This window comes from Arvicola amphibius, chromosome 4, assembly GCF_903992535.2.
Source record: "Arvicola amphibius chromosome 4, mArvAmp1.2, whole genome shotgun sequence".
Classification (NCBI taxonomy): Eukaryota; Metazoa; Chordata; class Mammalia; order Rodentia; family Cricetidae; genus Arvicola; species Arvicola amphibius.
This window is the reverse complement of record NC_052050.1, coordinates 37,543,252-37,565,642: the sequence shown is the minus strand read 5'-3', so window position 1 is coordinate 37,565,642 and position 22,391 is coordinate 37,543,252. Positions and strand designations below refer to the sequence as shown.

The following is a 22,391-nucleotide window of genomic DNA, read 5'->3' as shown; positions in this document are numbered from 1 at the left end:
TCCCAGAAGCATGCTGCATCACACACAACTGAATATCCAGGAAGCCTGAAATGGCCCTGACCCTCCACAATGACTGTCTCGGCTTCACTTCAGTGAGTTGCTGAGCTACACAGAAGCAATTATTTTCCTTGCTCAACATGTATAAAGGGCTAAGTTGTGCTCTAAGGAGGAACTCAGTGCTAAAACATACATAATTTTCTTTCCTAGTTATCTATGTTACCTATCAAGAAATAGTACTCTAATTGTAATTAGAGACAAGCCAGTTGTGAAATAGAAAAAGGAATCAGGTCATTAGCAGGCACTTTCTGGGAAGCTCTTTTGCCTATACTTCTATACTTCAATTGACTGCTTCCTGTCACACCCAGGCTTTTAGCATTACTGAGGGTATAAATTGATTTGTGCATTCAGCCCAGCCAGAGCCAACATGAAGCCACCCACAGTCTTGGTTTTGGTGGTTTTGATCGCCATTGTGATGGACACGGTCTATCCTATGTCTTCTGGAAGTAAGTGTGCCAAGGGGATAAAGCTGAGAGCAGGAGAGGATTCGAAGGTCACTACAGGCTGAGACTCAGCTGCCACAGGGCAAAGTCTTCTGCCATCTGCTTAGAGCAAACTCCTTATGGCCTATAGGAGTGACCACTCTTTATTTCTTATCTTTCTGTCAGAGAGAGAGAGAGAGAGAGAGAGAGAGAGAGAGAGAGAGAGAGAGAGAGAGAGATACCTCTGACAGAAGCTGGGTTAAGGATCAGGAAACCTTATCTAGTTTGGAGATGTGCCTTGGATGAGGGACTCATGTAAGCCATTGCTCAGAGATGAAGCTGGGGTGTGGTAGGATGGGACAGGTCTGGCTGTCATTAGAGGGTTTACAGCATCTTCTCAGATGTACAGAAGGGGCTGTGATGGTGGAAGGCTCATTCTTCTGAGACTTTACAGGGTTTGGGGAGGGAGCACACTCTCCCACAGCCAGTCAACACTCAGGCTTCAGAGAGAGACTGGAGCTGGTGAAGCTGAGGGAAGAGCCCTGGGGAGCAAAGGAGAATACAGAATTAGCTGCTTTCCTGCAGGTGACCAGGCTTTAGACCTTTAGCATCAATTCTTAGCCTTGTCTTTCCGACTGCTTCAGGCTCCATAAACATCAATGTGTATTTCAGGATTGCAGAAACCTGGAGCTTGTCCCAAGGTGCCCCCAAATACTGGTGGAGCATGTGTTGAGAAATGCTCTGGAGATGATTCCTGCCCTGGGAATATGAAGTGCTGCAGCAATGGGTGTGGTCATGTCTGCAAACCTCCTGTTTCCTAAGTGAGTACAGTCCAGGGTCTCGCTTTCCTATTGTTGGGACACCGTGACCAAGACAACTTGGAGAAGAAACTTTCAAACTCCTGCTCCTGTCTCCAGTGACACATCCCCTCCAGCGAGGACACACCTCCTATTCTTGCACATAAGCTCCAACAGCTATGAACCAAAAATTCAAATATATAAGCTTTTGCGTACCTTAACCTTTCAAACCACCAAATCCTTTCAAGATATATCCAAGGGCGTAGTGAGTGTCCAGGGGACTTTGGTGGGACAGTCTCATGCTGCTTTGTCCACTGACTGCACACAAGAATCTAGATGTGACCAAGAGAAAGAAACTGGAAGTCAATGGCAGCAGGACACTGGGGTACAGGCTCTGTGTCCTCTCCTCTGCAAAGATCCCCTCAGCGACTACAGTGACACAAGTCACCGTGACAAGGACCACGTGGTCATGAACTGGGATGTGGCACTCTTCCCATCCCCAGCCCAGGAGGAAGCAAGCTTTCCTGGGAGGGACAGAGATAATGAAGTAAATGGAAATATTCGTCCATTTGAATGCCGTATGCAATAGGTAGGCCTGTACGGGATGAGAGTAGGAAGTACATGTAACTAGAGAAACAGACCTGGGTGTCAGCATGAGCGCTGCACCAGACTCCACTAAGTTCTGATCATGGTGACCAGCTTTGCCTGGCGTCAGGATGCGGGGGAGAAAGATTGCAAGAGTGAGATCGATAAGGAGAAAGCTTAAGTCAGGTTACACAGAGCCCACCAGAGGAGGAAGGCAAGTAGAGAAAGGTGGCAGATTTGCAGACCTTCCTTGGGAGATGGGGAAATGATTGTCCCGTAGAGCTGTGGTGTCTGGGGTGGGGGTGGGGACAGGACACCAAGGCCACATCCAAACAGTAATGAGCTGCCCAGCATAGCGTGAGAGCTGAGCAGCTGGATCTTTCTAAACAGATGAAAATCATGATCAAATTTGTATTGTAGACGGCCAGCAGCCCTGAGAAGGATGGAGTCGATGCATGTAAGCCTGACTGACGATCAGCCCCAAAAGATTCTGAATCCAAGGAGCCCGGCCTGCTACTTCCTCATCCTAGAACTGCATCCTTAGAAGATACAAGCCTACAATGTGGTCGCTGTTTCCTAGTCTTTGTGTTCAAAATAAATACTGCTTAGCATTCTCCTGCTGACCACTTCTTCCCATCTGTGCATCCTATTGACTATTCCAATGAGCAGAGCCATCCCAGTAGCTTCCAGAGAGTCCCATTAACACCTAGGTCCCAGTATAGAGGACAAGTAGTTCCTAAATAATCCCTCTTCCCCTGCTGTGTGTGTACCTACAAACATGGCAGAGGACATAAGAATATTTTCTGGGTGCATTCTGTGACCTTAAGTCTGCTCAAGCAAACAAAATAAGTGAGTATGTACCACCGAGCAGGCCTGCTGGGGCTGCGTTTACTGGGTCATAATTCATGAGGATCAGGAAGGGCTCAGGGAATTCCCCATTCAAAGGCAGTACAACCTCCTGCTGGACTGGATCTCCTACTCCAGGAGCATGACCATGACCTCTGGGTTGTGGGTTCTGCTTAGCATGAGTTCATAGGCTCGGGCAGTAGGTTCAAGGGTTAGTAGCACATGCTGCTCTTTCAGAGGACCTGAGGTCAGTTCCCAATATCTATTACAGGTGGCTGACAACTTCCTATAACTCCTGCTCCGGGCATATTGACAACTCTTGTTGCCCAGAGAGGAGCCCTTTGTTTGTCCCGGCTACCTAGCTAGCTTACACCCGAAATAACCACACAAAAACTATTAATTAAATTTCTGCTTGTCTCATTAGCTCTAGCCTCTCATTGACTAACTCTCACATCTTGATTTAACCCATTTCTATTAATCTGTATATCACCACGAAGTTGTGGCTTATCAGGAAAGATTTAGCATGTAGCTCCATGGTGGCTCTCTCGCTCTGCTCTCCTTCTCCCAGAATTCAGTTCTGTCTTCTCCACATACCTAAGTTCTGCCCTATCAACTAGGCCAAGACAGTTTCTTTATTCATTATCCCATGAAAGCAACACACAAACAGAAGGAACTTCTACACCAAACTCTGATGTCCTCAGATACCCACCATCATGTGCCCATGCACCCCACCCTCACCCCCACGCCAGGGTTACACATTCAGAGGAAAGGGTACCCTGATTTGTCAGGGAGTTAAAGTGTCACAGCTCTCAAGGGAAAGGTATCCTGACTCTTCAGGGAGTCAGGCTCTACCTATAGTTGTGAAGGGAAGGCATGCTGGGTACCTGCCCTGCGAGGAGAAAGGTATCCTGACTTGTCAGGAAGTCAGCTTGTACCTAAAGCTGGGATCCAATGGGGGATGGTCACCCTGCAGGATGTGGCAAGCCTGCTCCTCTCTGAGAGAGAGAGGGGGGAGGGGGCAGAGGGATGGACGGAGGAAGGGAGGGAGGGAGGGAGGGAGGGAGGGAGAGGGAGAGGGAGAGGGAGAGGAGGGGCCATCACAGAGGATCTCTGCTCTGCCTTCCCAGCAGAGGTATCCATTTCTTCTCAGCTCAGGCCCAAGATGGTACTTCTTCTGCTTTACTCTGCTAATGGAAAACCTCTGCAGAAACATAGCAATCTGCCCTGGCTCTGGTGAAAAGTTGTTACTTCTGCCCTGATCCCCTAAGAGAGCTTCCCAGGAAAAATGTCAGTTGCTTCTTCTGCTCTGCTCCGCTAAGGGAGCTTCCCAGCAGATTCTGCTCCACACTGGCGAAAGAAGATTTTCTCCCAAAACTCTTTCAGAAGATTTATCTGGGAAGGAGGAATCCAGGAGAGTGGCTGCCTCTGCCAGGATAGAGAAGGACAGCTGCCAACTGCACAGGCAGAGGGGCTATAGATACCTTCTTAGAGCCAGAGATTTTCAGGGAGGAATTGGTCAGATTTTGGTCCCCTTGAGCTTGGACAAGCTTAGATTGTCTAGATTTTCTGCTCAAGGAGTGGAAGGTTTCTGCTCAGGGACTGGTAGGTTTCATGTTCAGTTAATCAAGGGCAGATTTGGCTCTGGTTTCAGGGTCAAAGTGTGTTTCTTTCATTGTCCCGTTTTAGCCTTTTGGCTCTACTTTTGAGAGGGCCAGGATATCATACCATACCAAGATCCTAATAACTCACTTAAAAATTAGGCCTCAGTTCCCGCCTCTTGAAACTAAACAGGCCGTTTCTGAGTAAGTCATATACTATGGACAATCAATCACCAATGCCCCCGATGGTGAGGTCACCAGGGAAACTGCTTGTATCAGATCTAAGCCAGCCTCTCAGTATCTCAAGGCAATGACCAAAAAAGGACAGATCCTGGGATTTGTTCAAGCCCGCCCAAAATTGCAAAGACTATAGCTTTAGTCCGCCCCTGTTAACCCTAACCAATCAGAAATGTACTAGTCTGATCGGCACTCATGTAAGCCAATCCTAGATAGAATGACCTCACTTTCTTTAGAATTCCTTTAGCTGTGTATAAAAGGAGCCTGGAGCTTCTCATGGGGTCATTGTCATTTTGCTTTTCTGTCGGGTGTGTGGCCCCTGCATGCTGGATCTCTTTTTATCTCGAACATTAAACACTCTTGCCAATTGCATACATGTCTGGTGGTCTTTGAGGGACTTAAGACCCTAACAGTTTCAGGGCCAGGGTGTGTTTCTTTCACTGGCTCTGGTCTTAGCGCCAAAGTGTGTTTCCTTGGCTCTGGCTCAGGGTCAGACTGTGTTTCTGTGGTTCTGGTTTTAGGGACAGGGTGGTCTCTTTCACTGGCTCTGGTCTTTGGGCTAGGATGAGGTTTTGTGCTGCTTTTGTTCTGTTTTGTTTTGTTTTGTTTTGTTTTGCTGGCTGACCCTGGTTTCAGGGTCAGAGTGGATTTCTTCGGATGACCCTATTACCCTACACTAGGTCTCCTTTATAGCTCCTTCATCTGTCTAATTTTTGTTCACCACCTGAATCTGCCATCCATCTGATCTCTGGTTCCTTCATCCAGGCTGATCCTGCTCTTTGCTTCTGCAGCCAAACTCAACTTTACAGCTTTGTTTTCAAACAGGTGACCGGATGTGACCTGACCTGCAGTCCCCATAGTTTCTCCAGCCTCTCCTCTCCACCCTGGGTCATTACCTGTCAATCTAGCTCAAACCTAGATTCTTCTGTTTGTCTGCTCCTCAGGACTTCTAAAACCTCTTGAATTCTGCTGTGGTCTATTAACCCTTTACAGCCATTTCTGTAGCACATGTATAAGTACATATGTGTATGTTGATGGAGCGGTATTTTTACTGTGTTTTGTGTAATGTGTGATTGAGAGTTAGTATTAGTAATTGAGGTTGGAATAAAAGAAAGTGTGTTTGCATTTGCCAGGATTACAAGGGAAAGAAAAACTGCCTGGCCGGTTTCTTCCATTAAAACTGGTGTGTCTTAAACCAAGTGGTAGTGGCCCATGCTTTCAATCCCAGCACTCAGGAGGCAGAGGCAAGACACTCTCTGTGAGCTGGAGGCCAGAATGATCTACAGAGTGAGTTCCACGACAGCCAGATAAACCCTGTCACAAGAAAAAAAAGAAAAAAAGAAAAGAAATGGTAAATAGAAAACAACTGCTGGATCTTATGAATTTATTGTTATTCCATGAATTATGACATTGTAAACAAACACACATGATTTGTCTTTGTTTCTGACATAGGATACACACAGCAGAATGGGAAAAGTTACAGGCACCAAGACTGTTTTCCTCAATCTGAAGGAAGGACTGGAAACACATGGAGCAAAAAGCTTGTAGCCAAACAACCTCTCCCCCCCCCCCCAATCCCTGAGAAGTAACCTGCAAAGATAACTCCAAAGTCAGCCACCTGATGGCTATGGTACCCGCACAGCTGTTGGCATTTTTCCACCACAGCTCTTTCTTGGGAGTCTATAATTGGGACAACAAAAGAGACAGGCACTCTCTTCAGCAACTAGGGATGTGGCATGTTCTCCTGTGGCTCCCATCACTGGTGCAGCCTTCTTTCTAAAGTCCTATCTTACAGAAAAGCATGGGTCTAAGAAGACCAACCATCACAGCGGAGCCTGCCTGCTTTGTACTGGCTCTAGTCACTTGGAAATCTTTGAGTATCCATCTCTTCCAGGGGAAACCTCATTGCCTACTTCGGCAGGTTAGAGGGGGAATCAATTCCACAATTGTTTAGGGATCTCATCTGTAGAGCTCCAAATGACACAAGCTCTGTCTCTCCCAGAAGCAGGCCACAGCCTTACAGAACTTGATGCCTGGGAAGCCCCAGATGGCCCTGACATTCCATGGTGGCCTCTCGGCTTCAGCTCTCCCTCTGAGCTGTCCTTTGCTCACCCATTCATAAAGGGCTAAGCTGTGCTGTAAAGAGGAACTTGGTGTTCAAACGTACTTAGATTTCCCCTGGCTATCTAGCCTACCTATCAAGAAACAATACTTTGGTTGTATTTGGAGAGAAGCCAGTTACGAAATAGAAGGAGCCAGGATATCCGCAGGCATGTTCTGGAGAGTTCTTTTTTATCTGTACTCGCTGATTGCTTGCCTCCTGTCACACGTGTGCTTCTAAAGTTGCTGAGACTATAAATTGATGTGTGTATGTGTGTGTGTTCAACACAGTCAGAGCCAACATGAAGACATCCACAGTTTTGGTTCTGCTGGCTTTGATGGCCTGCACTCTGTCTTCTACTACAGGTAAGTGTGCTAAGGGAATACAGTCTGAGAGTAGAGAGCGCTCAAAGGTCACCAGGGCCTGAGACTTGGCGGCCACAAGGGAAAGCCATGTGCTTACTGTGTGGATCAAAACTCACCTTTTGACCTATATGAGTGCTCATACCACATTTCTTATATAAGAGAGAAAGAGAGAGAGAGAGAGAGAGAGAGAGAGAGAGAGAGAGAGAGAGAGAGAGAGAGTTAATCTGACAGAAGCTGGGGTAGAGATCAGAGCAGTTCCTCTACGCTGGAGATGCGCCTTGAATGTGGGGGTCACAGGAGCCATTGCTCAGAGATGAAGCTGGGGTATGGTGGGATGGGAGAGGTCTGGCTGTCATTAGAGGGTTTACAGCATCTTCTCAGATGTACAGAAGGGGCTGTGATGGTGGAAGGTTCTTTCTGCTGAGACTTTACAGGGTTTGGGGAGGGAGCACACTCTCCCACGGCCAGGTAACACTCAGGCCTCAGAGAGAGACTGGAGCTGGGTGAAGCTGAGGGAAGAGCCCTGGGGAGCAAAGGAGAATACAGAATTAGCTGCTTTCCTGCAGGTGACCAGGCTTTAGACCTTTAGCATCAATTCTTAGCCTTGTCTTTCCGACTGCTTCAGGCTCCATAAACATCACTGTGTATTTCAGGATTAGAAAAACCTGGAGCTTGTCCCACATTGCCCCCAAATAGTGCTGGAATTTGTATTGAGAAATGCTCTGGAGATGATTCCTGCCCTGATAAATTGAAGTGCTGCAGCAATGGGTGTGGTCATGTCTGCAAATCTCCTGCTTCCTAGGTGAGTACAGTCCAGGGTCTCGCTTTCCTATTGCTGCAACACCACATCCAAGACAACTTGGAGAAGAAAGAGTTTATCAGGACCACAGTTTCAGACAGGGAGTCCATGACCTTCATGGTGGGGAGCATGGCAGCAGGCAGACAGGCATGGCGCTGGAGCAGTAGCTGATGCTTACATCTTGACACACAGTCATGAAGCTGAGAGCAAGATAACTGGCAATCATGTGGGCCTTTGACACCCCCAATCCTCTCTCCAGGCCACACCTCCTATACCGTCCACAAATGTGCCAATTATTGTGGACCAAGTGCTCAAATATATATAAGACCATGGGGGGCCATTACCATTCAAACTACCATATCCAGCCAAGGTATGTCCAAAGGAGTAACTGAGTGTCCAGGGGACTTTGGTGGGACAGTTTTATGTTGCTTTGTCCATTGACTGCACACAAGATTCTGGATGTGTCAAAGAGAGAAAAAACTGGAAGTCAATGGCAGCAGGACACTGGGGTACAGGCTCTGTGTCCTCTCCTCTGCAAAGATCCCCTCAGCGACTACAGTGACACAAGTCACCGTGACAAGGACCACATGGTCATAAACTGGGATATCGCACTCTTCCCATCCCCAGACTAAGAGGGCTGACTCTCCCAGAGAGCAAGTGTTCAAGGAGGGGGAGAGATAGGGAAGTGAGTGGGAACCGTCATCCATTTGAATACTTTATACATCAGGTAGCAAGTGGTAGGATGGAGATTAAACAGTAAATATAACTAGTCTGGAGAAGCAGCCCTGTGTGTCAGCATGAGCGCGGCACCAGTGTCTACTAAGTTCTTATAATGGTGACCAGCTTTACTTGAGGAGAGCAGGAGAGATGCAAGCGTGGACATCCAGCGTGAGAAAGCTTAAGGTAGGATACACAGAGCCCATTAGACAAGGATGGCAAGTTCAGATGGTGGGAGACAAGCCAGCCCTCTTGGGAGATGGAGAGATGATTGTCCCGAGCGCTGCGGTGTCTGGGGGTGGGGGTGGGGGTGGGGACAGGACACCAAGGCCACATCCAAACAGTAATGAGCTGCCCAGCAGAGCGTGAGGGCTGAGCAGCTGGACCTTTCTAAACAGATGAAAATCATGATCAAATTTGTATTGTAGACGGATGACAGATGGTGGAAAGATGGATTCGATACCCATAAGCATGAATGCTAACCACCTCTGGAAGATTTTTTTCTGAATCCACGGAATCCACGCCTGCTACTTTCTTGCCCTAGAATTGCACCCTTAGAAGATGAAAACCTATTCATGTTGTGACTGCTTTCTATTCTTTGTCCCCAAAATAAATAATCCTTAGCATTGTCTTGTTGAAGATTTCTTTCCATTTGTGCATCCTACTGACTATTCTGATTAGCAGAGCCATCCCTGTAGCCTCCAGAGTACCATGCTCACTGAGCCCACAGGATCCCGGCAGATCAGTACAAATTAACCCTAAATAATCCCTCTTCCCATGCTGTGTCTGTGCCTGCAAACATGGCAGAGGACAGAAGACTATTTTCTGCATGCATTCTATAACCTTAAGTCTGGTCAAGCAAACAAAATGAAGTGAGCATGTCCCAACAAGCAGGCCTGCTGGGACTGCATTTACTGGGTCATGATTCAGGAGGAGCAGGAAAGACTCAGGAATTCCCTATTCTAAGGCAATACAACCTCCTGCTGGACTGGATCTCCTACTCCAGGAGCATGACCATGACCTCTGGGGTGTGGTTCTGCTGTTTTGTTCATGAGTAAAGAGGTTGGGGAGCTGGTTCATGTCAGTTCCTGACATCAATAACAGGGACAACTCCCTAAAACTCCAGCTCAAGGGGGCTCTGACACCTCTGACCCCCTCAGCCAGCTGTACTCACATACATGCGTATTCATGAAGCCTCACCCACATAATACACATAATTTAAATCAGCTTTTAAATCATTAAGAAGCATGGATTAGAAGAACCCACTGCTGTCTACATCAGGTGTTAGAACATAAGTGAAATACCTCCAGGAGTCTTGGGCCCTTCCCTATCCTTCGAGCCCAGCACTGGTGCCCCTTCCCTGGCCTTAGCTGGATGCCTGCAAGCCATGTTCAGGTTTGACTGCCTGCTTCCCCCAGCATTGTTGGGGTTTATGGAGGATGGCTACAAAGGATCAGTGATGAAAAAGTAAACCCTTCTTTTTCAGGGGAGAATCTCACCAGGAAGCATTTAGCCTCTGTTATATTGTCTAGGTCCCCTGATATTGTCACCCAAAGTTTGGTGTCCTGTGTCTATCTCTATCACAACGCTGCTCCTGCACCTCGCAGGGCTTCTCTTATAACTCGAAGCCCTGTGTCTTCTGTGTAGTTCCCTCTAGAATGCTTGCTCTGTCTTCTCTCTGGTTCACTGGCTCTGTTTCCTCTAAAAGCCTCTCTTTCATGTGAGTTCTGATTCTCAAATATCTTGTTTTTCACCCTCACAGAGTTCCTATTTTGCCCCGAGAATTCACCCCCTGTGGCTAGTCATATGCTGCTCCCCAGCTCCTTACTCGTGCCTTCCTAGTGACATCATCTGGGGTTGGGGGGACTGCCCACCCTACAGAGTAGGACGTCTTGTCAAAGGGAAGGATATTATCATCTGGGCTCATCTAGTCCCAATTTGTCAAGCACATTTTGTCCAGTAGATGATTCTGTATCAGGAAACTTCTCTCAACCTCTTCCAGTTAGGGTTCAATCCGATAAACAAATAGGTTAAACATTAATAAGAATGGCATCGTTGCAAGGGTTGCCTTGCCAACTGCAAACCTAGGCAGACTGCCAACATGATAGCTCAGAATCTCTTGGCAAGAATGCCTTCACCAGGGGAGCCTTGGCTCTGCTCTTCAAGCCTCTCCGACTCGGTCTCCCCATCCCAGCTTGTCTAAGCTGATTTCTCTTAAGCTTATTGCTTTTGGATTAAATGACTGTTGTGATATGATCCCAGTCACATCTAGGTAAACATTTAAATGCTAGGCTGTAACATAATTGCGTTGGCGCACAAAATTAATCACCACAGTGCCCGACTGGGAGCATCCCTTCTTTAATAGCTGTCTCCCCTGCATGCTATATCAGCTCGTTAGGGAATAGAGAGGTGAGAAATGCAAAGAGATACACTCTCCTTAGAGATGGTAGATCAGCCTCCATACATCATAAGTCTCTCCTGTGTGTCTAACTATGTTTTATCATTCTGACCCATACAGGACTGGTTTTGTTGGACTCTTCCTTCCAACAGTAATCTTCCTGGGACAAGGTAGAGTAGGAGAGCGCAGAACATGACCCACAGGCCTTCCTCCAGTCAAGCGTCTCTCTTGGTCCCATCCCTTTCTGTACCAAGCTGAACACCTACCCCTCGCCAACACAATACACCAGAGTTTCTCTTCAAGGGTCTTGTAGTCTTTCTGTTCACTGCAAAAAACGTCCAGAGATACCCGAAGAAGCTAAATGTCACCTTGTGGGGTGGGGCTGGTGGGAGGCAGTGTTTCCTTGCTAACGGGTGACTTTCTAAATGATTGTTTGTTTGTGTGTATGCGTGTCTGTATAAACACACGCCACAGTGTACATGCAGAGGTCAGAAGGCAACTCATGGAAGCTGGTTCTCTCCTTCCACCGTGTGCGTCCCAGGGATGGAACTGAGGTCATCAGCCTTGGCCTTTGCCTGCTGAGTCATCTCACCAGCCCTGAGTGCTGACTTTCTAAAGCCCAGGAGGGCCTAACAACATGGCCTCTATTATTACTATTACTTAGTAGTTATAGTAGTAACAGTAGTAGTATATATTTACCCAGAGCTTGTTTGTTACTTTGAGCGTCTTTTACGACTTTAAGGGATTATAAACAAGAAAGCTTTTGTTTTATAATCCAGAAATTCCTTACTTTTCTATATTGCAAGTTTTGCTTGAAAATGGATCAAATCTTTCTTCTGTCCTCTCTTTCTGCCTTAGTCCATCTGGGCTTCTGAGGCAGACTGCTACAGACTGAGCAGCTTACCAGCGGTTTCCACCTGCATGCCACAAACGTCTTAGACTGTCCTGGGCTAGTGCATTACTTCCAGTACCTGCTTAGGTTTGAGAGCGCTTTGACCATGACAAACCACCAAACCCTTGAGGATTAAAAACAAAACAGAGCAACAAAACGACCAACCGTTTACCTAGCTCACAATTCTGTAGGTTGGTTGGGCGGCCTCGTTTGGCCCATCTCAGTGGCACCTGCAGGCACATGGCTTTTCTGAAGGGAAATGGAAGGTCAAAGTGCACCTCATTTGCACGACTTGGGACTGGCGGGTTGGACTGACTGTCAGAATGCCTGGGTCACGTGTGCTTTGTCACCTAGTAGTCCTCATCAAGCTCCTTAAGCACAAGGGGTGGGGGGAAAAAGAGAAAAAAAAATCATTGTTTCTTCCTCAGGGGCTTGTTGCTTGTCAAATGGAAAACACTGAGACTGTTGACTCTTACCAGGTCTATCACAGCATAGGACCCTGGAGCTGAAGGTAGCACCTGGGCTGTAAGACTGAGAAATCAGACTGAGTGTCAGCTCTCGTAGAACAGGCTGTTAGGGAAGAAAACTCAGCAATAGTCATATCCGGCTGTGGACCCCCACAGGCTGCAGCAGTGACCTGTCTGCCAGGTATGCCCATCAGTTACACCAGTAGCGTGACCACTATGGGGACAACCAGCAGCTCTCTGGTTGCTTTTGAGGCCCACGCCTCAGGAGGGAACTCCTGTCGGACTCTGCAAATGTTGTCAAGAACCCATGGATGAGGTGATATAGGCCCTAGTGGGTTTCGACAAAAGCATAAAGGCCAAATAAATGATCTAATAAGGACAGTAAAGTAACTCAAATAAAATAGGCCCAGGCGGTGGTGGCCTTTAATCCCAGCACTCGGGAGGCGGAGGAGAACAAAACTCTGAGTTCAAGGCCAGCCTGGTCTACAGAGTGAGCTCCAGGACAGCCAGGGCTACACAGAGAAACCCTGTCTCGAAAAACAAACAAACAACAAAACAAAACAAAAAACCAGTATCTAATACTACAAAAAAATACTTTTCTGAAACTAAATGCAGACATTTTGTTTGATGATTGAAGTTTGCTTGTGGGACTGGAGAGATGAAGAAATGACTCAGTGGTTAGGAGTACTGACTGCTCTCCTAGAGGACCCTGGTTCAATTCCCAGCACCCACATGATAGCTCATAACTGCCTGTAACTCTCATTTTAGGGGATCCAACACATTCACACAGACATACATGCAGGAAAAAAATGAAAATCTGGGGCCTGTGAGACGGTTCACAGGTTAAGATGCGTGCCACCAGCCATGATGACCGTTCAGTCCCTGAAGTACACATGATAGAACAGGAAAACTAACTCCTGCAGGTCGTCCTCAACCCCCACATACACACCCTAAAACACCCACATCCAAACACGCATGCCTCACAATCACCTGTAACTCCAGCCGTGAGGTGTCTAACACTCTGTTCTGGTTTCTAGGAAGCACCAACACCTGTCATATGTGCACACAGTCACACACATATACACATAAATAAATAAATCGTCAATAAAAAAATCAGCTCAATCAAAGGCAGCATCTCCAAATTCAACATAAAAAAAAAGAGAGAGAGAAGCCGGGCAGTGGTGGCGCACGCCTTTAATCCCAGCACTCGGGAGGCAGAGGCAGGCGGATCTCTGAGTTCGAGGCCAGCCTGGTCTACAAGAGCTAGCTCCAGGACAGGCTCTAGAAACTACAGGGAAACCCTGTCTCAAAAAAAAAAAAGAGAGAGAGAGAGAGAAAAGACCCTCAGGATGATGAGCCTTCTGCGGTAAAGCCACTGTCAGCCATCCGTCAGTGAACCTTCAGAATTCATGTTCCCAAGTTTCAGAAAGTTGCACTGTGTTAACTCCCAAAACGTGCGTAAGGACATACTCTGGGCAGGCTCCTGTACATTAGCGTGTTCATGCCGATGAGTGTCTTAGTTCTCGGTCCTCCCATCGTCCAGTTGGTGAAACCCAGGGGACCCCCCCCCCCACGATCATGCTCACATTGAACAATTTGCTAGAAGAACTCACAGAACTCAGAAAAGTCACTATATCCATGCTCATGGCTTTTATCCTTAACTGCAACCAGCTACACATAAAATCTGGCAAAGAGAAGAGGCGCCTCGGCAAAGCGTCAAAAGGCTCCCGGCAGAGAGAGCCGAGCCATCGATCACAAGGACATCTTCTGCTTCTGCCAGTGATAAGGTATGGTGATATCCGTGGAGTGCCAGCCTGGGAGGCTCACCCTAGCGGATTCCATTCTCAGCAGGAGGCCATCTCTGCCTGTTCCTTAGAATCACCTGGAAGTTTTTAAAGAACACCCATACCCATGTCCTTGAGTCCCATTCATTAAATTAGCCCCCTGGATGTTTCCAGCTGTGTAGCATGCTTAATGGCATAAAATTCACATCCTTACAAAGTGCACAGGTTTGTGTGCATCCACGGCGTGGGCCAGCCAGCAGCACTCTCTTACAGTTTGACAACTCCAACATCTATAACGGTTTAGGGAGACATCTGCTATGACGGTTTAGGGAGACATCCTCCACGACGGTTTAGGGAGACACCCTCCACGACGGTTTAGGGAGACACCCTCCACGACGGTTTAGGGAGACACCCTCCACTCTTTCCTTCTTTGTTCCCGGCATGAACCTGATTTTCATCCTGAAGCATTTTCCTACTCTGGACATTTCACATAAGTGGAATCTGTTCTTTTAAGTCTGGCATCTCCCAGAGTTTTCACAGTTCGTCTGCGACACCACTTCCACCAGACTCGACTCTTTATGGGAATGAATAATGGTCCATTGTCTGCTTTTGCCATACGGTGTCTGGGCCTTCATCAGTCAGCGGGTACTCAGAGGGTTTCTACTCTGTGACCTCTACAAGCGACTCTCACCAACACTCATGCAGCAAAGTTTGTCTGCATGTGCTTTTGATTCAACTGCTCCATGTGTAACAGCGCTGCCTGACTTCCTGAAGGATTTCCAGTGTTTTACAGAATCTACTCCGTTACCTGCCCACTAGCAGTGGATGAGGCTTCTAGGTTCTCCACAGTTTAAATCTGTATGTGTTGGTTACCAAGCTACTAATTAACTGTGTGACACATGAAAGGAGCTCAGAAGACAACTTTCAGGAGCCAGGGACAAACTCAGGTTGTCAGGTTTGGTGACAAGCACCTTTGCTTTTCACAATGATGGTACCTGGCCCCATGACATCATGCAAGCTAGGAAGCCACTCTATCAGTGAGCTGAGCCCCCGCCTTTTGTCTTTTTTTTTAAACTTTTTATTTTGAGACAAAGTCTCACTGAATTGCATTCCTGCCTCAGTCTCCCTGAGTGCTGGGATCATAGGAATGTACCACACACCTGGGGAAGCCAAGCACCTTTTTGTGTGATTATGTGACTATTAGCCGTTTAAAGAAATATCTTCTGTGGAGAAACATCTTTCATATCCCTTGCCCTTTTGAAACTGGGTTGTTTTCTTTTTGTTGCTGAATCACAAGAATTCTTTACCTATTCAGAATCTGTTCTTTTTTTTTCTTTTTTTCTTTTTTGAGAGCCACCTGTCTTTGCCTCGCAAGTGTTGGGATTAAAGATGTGTGTTACCACACCCGGCCTAATCCATTTTTAAATATATAATTTATAAAGATTTTCTTCCGTTGCGTGAACATCTCATTTTCTTGTTAGTGCCCTTTGATGCATGAAAGTCTTTAATTTTGATGTAATCATTTAACTTATTTATTTTTTATTTTATCTGGTTTTTACACGTGAGGCTCAAAGGCTACTTCAAATGCAGCAGCAGGTCAGAGCTGAAGTTTTTCGGAAAAAAATTTCTGGACCATATTGGGCTTAATAAGGCTTTGGATGATAGAGTTCATCTGTTTGTTCTGTTATATAGGTTTTCAGTTACCTAGATCTTCAGCCATCTAACATGGTGATATAGTAAACCTACCACATAGAACCAGATAGAACCTTCCAGTCCAACGAAACGGAAAAAGCCTCTGAAAGGACAGTGAGAAGGACTAAGTAGAAACAAAAGACCATTGCTTCAGATCAGCTCTTCAGGGACAGAGTGGGAAATAAGGGGCGGAAGAAACTAGCCTTAGTTTATTTTATTGGTATTACATTAAAATACAAGAAGTGAATACAGTTCCATGTTAGGGTACTTTCCTAGCCTGCATAAGATCTTGTGTTTGATATCCATCATTGGAAAAAGAAATAGCAACAATGAGGGGTTACACACAGGAAACAGATGACCTAAACTAGGCATAGTGGAATTCACCTCCCTCCCAGCTCTCAGGAGACTGAGGGAAGAGAATCTGGAAGATGCTTAGTGATGTTTCTCCGGGCAGCAAGGCTGGTGAGAGCAAGTGCTAGCCATTCATTCAGCCTGAGATATTTTGGGTTGTGGTCTTACTTCTCAACCATAAATGTGTATTTGGAGATGAAAACAGGAAAGGTTATTTTAAAAAAGAAGTTCCCACACTGAAAACTGTCAAGAACGGTTACATGCAATAGAAATAGTAATAAAGGACGAGAAAGACCTTTGATGGTAAACAACCTCGTATTGTCTAAGAGCTATGATTTAAAGTGCTGTTTATGACGGAGCAAGGTGAAGGGGTGCCAGCCTGGAAGCTCAGTACTTGGGAGACCCGGGAGAGAGCACTGCCCCAAGCTCAAGGCCGGTTAACCTGGACGTCTGTGAGTTCTGCAGTGAGGCCTTATCTTAAAAGAGTTCCTCCCTGACCTGGGTGTGGTGAAGCATCTGTACACTTAGCACTTTTAGAGGACGAGGCAGGAAGAATGAGAGTTTGGGCCTAGCCTGGTTTACATAGCAAGACTGTGTCTTAGAAAAATTAAAAGAAAAAGAGAGCTCATTACTGAATTACCCACAAGTGACTCCAGTGTGTCCTAGTTTGAGCTTTTGTGCTTCACCCAACTGCTCCCCAGTCCCGCCTCTCAGCCCCGCCCCCAAACATGTACTGTTGAGCAGAAGAACGTTCTTGTGAAGCTGTACCTGTGGCTTTAAGAGGTCCATTGCTTTACAACATAAAACAAATTGTTTTAATCAACTGACTGAAAATTTAGAAACGCCTTCCTTCTGACCTGCCTCCAGTATGATAACTCAGCTGATCATGGTGGCTCACACCTTTAATCCTAGCTCTTGTAAGGAAGAGGCAGGCGGATCTCTGTGGAGTTCAAGACCAGCGTAGTCTACAGAGTGAGTTCCAGAGAAACCCTGTGTCGAAAAATAGATAGATAGATAGATAGATAGATAGATAGATAGATAGATAGATGATAGATAGATGATAGATGATAGATAGATAGATTGATTGATAGATTGATAGGTGAATAGATAACTCTTCTAATCCATGAACATGGTGTATACCTCCATTTTTAAGATCACTTAAAGTTTTATAATGTATTTATTTGTATTTTATGTGCATTGGTGTTCTGCCTGCCTATAATATGTCTGTGTAAGGGTCTCGGACCCCTGGAACAGGCGTTAAACATAGTTTCGAGCTGCCATGTGGGTGCTGGGAATTGAGCCCAGGTGCTCTGGAAGAACAGTCGGTGCTCTTAACCACTGAGCTATCTCTCCAGCCTCCACCTAATATTTTTGTAATATGTAATTTTCAGCACATAGTTAGCTAGATTTATCCTTAAGTAGTTAATGTGTTTCAATCCAGAATAAGTATATTTAATTTTTAATTTAATGAGTTATAAGGCGTAGACACTTTTAACTCAATCCTCTCCTTTTTCCAGGCACCTGTTGAGGCAGTGCTAAGAACATAGGGATGTAGGAAGGAAAAGGACCCATCAGGATGGACTATGACTGCCCATTCCCTAGCCGTGTACTATTTCCATAGTTCCACCCCTCCCCTAAAGACCTCGCTTCATGGTGCCCAACGCTATGCCCACTTTGCTTACTAATTCTAGACCAATAGACATTTATGCTTCACGGATAATTAGCCACCAAATGATTCCCACAAACTAAATGTTTCCAAGCACCCATGACTGACTCCTTGGAAATGTTTCTTCTAGTGCCTTTGTTCAAATGCTTGTACACCCAAAAATATGCCAGAAATTTTGATGAAACCCCCAAATAAGGGATATAGTTTAATGTATCAATACTTGGCAATAATGGTAAATACACACACACACACACACACACACACACACACACACACACACACTGGTTTTTCTTTTTTCGTTTGTTTTTTGTTTTGGTTTTTCAAGACAGAGATTCTCTGTGTAACAGTCCTAGCTGTTCTGGAGCTCGTTTTGTAGACCACGCTAGCCTAGAACTCACTGAGATCCACCTGCCTCTGCCTCCCAAATGCTGAGATTAAATGTGTGCACCACTACTGCCTGGCTATATTTACTGTTTTAGATTACATGCTTTTTAAAACTTCAGCTGTGTTTATGAAGTATGCACTTCTTTTTAGGAGTGTTTCAAATTGTTTCTTCATGGTAAGGAACCACTTCCAAAGAAGAAAAAGAATGAAAACATATTTGGTGGCCTCTTTGTGCTAGGCCTTTCAAAAGCATTATTTTGTTCCATCTTAAAGACTTTTTATGACGTAAATATTCATAACACCCCAATTTACAGGGGGGAAACAAGAAACGGACCATCTGCCACTTCGCTGGGGTTGCTCTCAACTGCTTTCTTGAGTCTGATACCGGGAGGACACTGTCAGTACAAAAACAATCTTAAACTAATTCATTCAGAGTTTGAGCAACTATAAACTAAACAAATCAACGAAAAAAGAAAACAATTAACAAATCTCCTCAACCAAAGCAGGCCCCGAGAACACCAGCCAATAATACTATACGGCAGTATTTCTAAGACGGGGAAGAGCCGGATAGAAACAACGCCTAAACTACAATTGCAATGGTTAATCGGTTACAGTCTCCAGCAAGTGCTGAAGTTAAACCACACACCAGTAAACTGCAGTTTCCAATAGGCTAAGTATAGGCGCTTGATCCGAATAAAGGGCTTCATTCAAATTGTACCTAGCGGCCCAGGTCTCTCAACTGATCCTGAAGATTAGTGTAATGGCCCCTCCTCCTGAGGAAACAGAATCTGGCGTTTGGCTCAAGAGCAAAGGTAGGCATGGTGGTGGTGGTGGTGGTGGTGGTGGTGGTGGTGGTGGTGGTGGTGGTGGTGGTGGTGGTGGTGGTGGTGGTGGTGGTGGTGGTGGTGGTGGTGGGGTCCATTGCGCCATCTGCTGGCTGTTACTGGGCATAACGAGGGACTACCTGTAAACCTCACCTTTCTTCCCTTAATCTTCACACCTTTTCTAAATAAATACTACCCTTATTTCAAACGCAGAGAAATTGGGCCTCAGAGACATGGCACATGTGTCCTAAATCAAAAAGTTTATGAATGCCTAGCTGATGTCTTTGCTTCCTGAACCAAAACTCTTTCCTGCAAACCATGCTACCTCCCCAAATGCAGCAGCCATGAGAAGTCAGTGTCTTCCTCTTTCTACACTTCCCTCTAAGCTGTACAGAACAAAGCAAAAGACCCAGCTTCTCCGAGCAGCGACCACAAATGGGAGTGGCCGTGGCTGCCCCTACGGATTCTTTCACAGCAAAGCTCCGCTTTGGGGCCCATTTTTCCGCTCACATTCACTGTTGCTCTTCCCTGTCTAGAGCCTTCTAATTGAAGTTACTAGAAGCTGTGCCTAGCCTAGAGGATCAGAGGATGAGATTTTCACCTGTTGGCCATTGACTGCAGGGTATTTAAGCCTCCATGGTGCTATTAAAGAGGGGCTTTTGTACGAGCGATTGGAGGTCCGTGTGTTGGTCTGTCTCTGCGTGTGTTTCCTCAACCTCCAGCCCCTTGCCCGAAGCTCGCGAACTGGATTCTAGAGCATAGAGCGCAGACCGGGGGGGGGGGGGGGGGGGGGGGGGGGGGGAGCGCAGTGCGCAGCAATTCACTTTTTCCAGCTCTGAGCAAAGACAGAGAAATTCTTCTCAGTGTATTATCTTCCTGGATGGCTGGGTATTCTCCCCCCTCTTCCCTAGCCAGGGCCCTAAAGCTACTATACCCATGAGCCTCCTGACATGGGCAGTGGGGACAGCTATTCCTGGGCTGTCGTCATTGTTCTAGTGTGTGGGTAAACATGGCCGCTGGCCCCACACACTTAGCAGGTGTGAGGAGGTTTCCTTTTAAATCTCCCTTTGGAATTTTGGCTCGAAAGTTCTGCCCATTCTTTCTTAGCTCTTTGCTTTCATGTAAGTGGTTTATGCCCTCAGGGCCTAGTTCTATACTTTTTGGGTCAACAATACCTATTTGCGGGCTGGAGCAAGGAGCCCTCTCTCCAGAGCAGAAACTGAACATTTGGAGAACCCGGAATTCAGTTCCCAGCACCCACCTAGAGCAGTTCACAATCACTTGTAACTCCAGGTCCAGGGGATCTGCTGCCCCCTACTGGTCTCCGTGAGAGCCTGCATTCACAAGCACAGACCTGGACACAGAGGCATGCGCAATTAAAAGTTTTGAAAAACAATAAATCTCTTTTTATAGGCTACTCATTTTATAGGGAATCTCATGACAAATGGGTGAACCTCGATGTGAACCATTCATCGGGAAATGGCACAATACTGTTTTGGAAAATGGTAGGGAACCCCCACGGGGAAATGAAAGTGAGAGTTGCCTCTATCAGCAGACACCCTTCCTTAAGAGGGAGCATAACTCATATGTGGAGAGAACCCACCATGTTTAGTGTGCTGTGAAGCTCAAATGAAATCCCAGCAAGCCAGCAGTTTTCTCCTCTTGCTACAGGTTTGGATAGCATCTGTTCCAAAGATTCACGTCCCCAGTGTGACGGTATTGGCATGGGAAAGGGAACCCATGGACTTGAGGTAGGCCATTGGAGTACCACCCTCATAATATCTGCCTCATGGGCAGGCTGAATCTTGCAAGGGTGGGTTAGAATTATCTAGAATGGGTTCTTATAAATGCCTCAATTCCCCCTTCCTGAATTCCCAGGTGATCGCTCCCTCCTACACAGCACCAGGATGCCATCCACTGGTTGATGTAGTGAGGTGTTCACCAGTAGCTGATTAGATCACACCTAATCCTAGAACATTTGCTTCAGAAACTATAAGCCAAATAAATCTTTTTTTAAAAGAGAGCCATTCAGATTCAGGTATTCTGTTATAGCAACAGAAAACAGACTAAGACAAGGCTCACTGACAGTCCTCCATGCAAACCAACAGCACCGACCCTGGACACAGTTATGAGTTTTAATACCTTTTAAAACTGCCTCATAGAACCTTTTATAATGTAAGAACTGTTGGGAAACCCGCACGGTACACTATCCCAATGACCCCTTGACATTGTTAAAAGGCAGGTGATTTTACTGTCTACAGAGGTTTGAGAAACAGTGTGAAGTTGCTCTGTCCTATTCGTTGTTTATAAGGGATACACAGCCTCATGTAATAAACAACTTTCCCAGAAAGACAGGAGTCATCGTAGGAAGACTCTGCAAGATTGTTTGTTTGAGACAGGCTCTCATTCTGTAGCCCAGGCTGGCCCAGAACTCACTAAGCAGCCCAAGCTAGTCTCAAAGTTGAAACAATCCTTCTTCCTCCACTTCCCAGGACGATTGGCATGCGCCACCACACTTGCTCACCACCGCGTTCTAAGATTATACTTCTACTAAGCATTTTCTGAATTTTTTTCTTTTGGGAGGTGGGGAGGGTGAGGCAAGATTTCATGCAGCCCAAGCTAGCCTCAAACTTATTAACTTTACTATGTAGCTGAGGATGACCTTGAACTTTTGATCCTCCAGCTTCCACCTCCCACGTGACCTGTCATATGCCACACCTACCTATATGATCTATCTAAATTCAGGCCTTAAGGAAGGATTCCGATTACTGTAACCCATCGACAACTGCCTCCTTCTCATACCTTTTGTTTTTCCCACAAGAATAATTCAATCATAATACAGTATCTGTATACTATAATGTATAATTATATTGTGACATATGTAAAAGTTTTATCTAGGACAAAGACATTATAATGCCAAGTACAATTCTGCTAAGCTACAGACATTGGATACAGTGAAGCAAATGATGTCCCATGTAAACATTACAGAACTACTAGTTGCAGGTTGGCCAAGACTGTGGTTCCCCTTTCATGTGGTTACTAAAAATGCAACAGAAATCTAGCTGAGTCCGGGTGAATCCCCTTGCCCTTCCCAAAGGAAAGAGCTAACTCAGAGCCACCATTCTCAAATATGAGAGCCTCTAGGGGTGGTTAACATTGTAATTTCTCAATGAATACATATTTATCCATACTCACCAGAGGTAAGTCAGAATCTACAGAAAAACAAGATCTTAAAGCTGTAATGCCACCAGCAGCAGAGAGCCATCCTTAACTTACTGGGCCATGTGATTCTTATGTTCTTTCCGGTTGCACAGAACAATCATGTGTGGTTGCAGGTTATGATTTTCTTAGGTTTTTTTACTAGTATGTATTGAACTATTTTCTCATACCTGCAGCATACATTGGCATT

General features: G+C 46.0%; 2 protein-coding genes across 2 annotated transcripts; both read left to right on the top strand.

Annotated features, from left to right (window-relative positions):
• Window positions 1-424: 424 nt before the first annotated feature.
• LOC119811434 (WAP four-disulfide core domain protein 18-like) lies at window positions 425-1,300 on the top strand. Its single transcript, XM_038325373.1, has 2 exons — window positions 425-503; window positions 1,152-1,300. Exons 1-2 carry the CDS (start codon window positions 425-427, stop codon window positions 1,298-1,300), a joined length of 228 nt encoding a protein of 75 aa, XP_038181301.1.
• Window positions 1,301-6,804: 5,504 nt separating this feature from the next.
• On the top strand, window positions 6,805-9,153 carry LOC119813421 (WAP four-disulfide core domain protein 18-like). Its single transcript, XM_038328734.1, has 3 exons — window positions 6,805-7,008; window positions 7,662-7,810; window positions 8,953-9,153. The coding sequence occupies exons 1-2, from the start codon at window positions 6,945-6,947 to the stop codon at window positions 7,808-7,810; spliced, it is 213 nt and encodes a 70-aa protein (XP_038184662.1). The 5' UTR covers window positions 6,805-6,944; the 3' UTR covers window positions 8,953-9,153.
• The last annotated feature ends 13,238 nt before the right edge of the window (window positions 9,154-22,391 follow it).

Coding starts and splice junctions, on each gene's coding strand:
- LOC119811434 (XM_038325373.1), top strand. CDS start 425: ATGAAGCCACCCACAGTCTTGGTTTTGGTGGTTTTGATCGCCATTGTG. Junction 504..1,151: donor CTATCCTATGTCTTCTGGAA/GTAAGTGTGCCA, acceptor TGTGTATTTCAG/GATTGCAGAAACCTGGAGCT.
- LOC119813421 (XM_038328734.1), top strand. CDS start 6,945: ATGAAGACATCCACAGTTTTGGTTCTGCTGGCTTTGATGGCCTGCACT. Junction 7,009..7,661: donor CACTCTGTCTTCTACTACAG/GTAAGTGTGCTA, acceptor TGTGTATTTCAG/GATTAGAAAAACCTGGAGCT.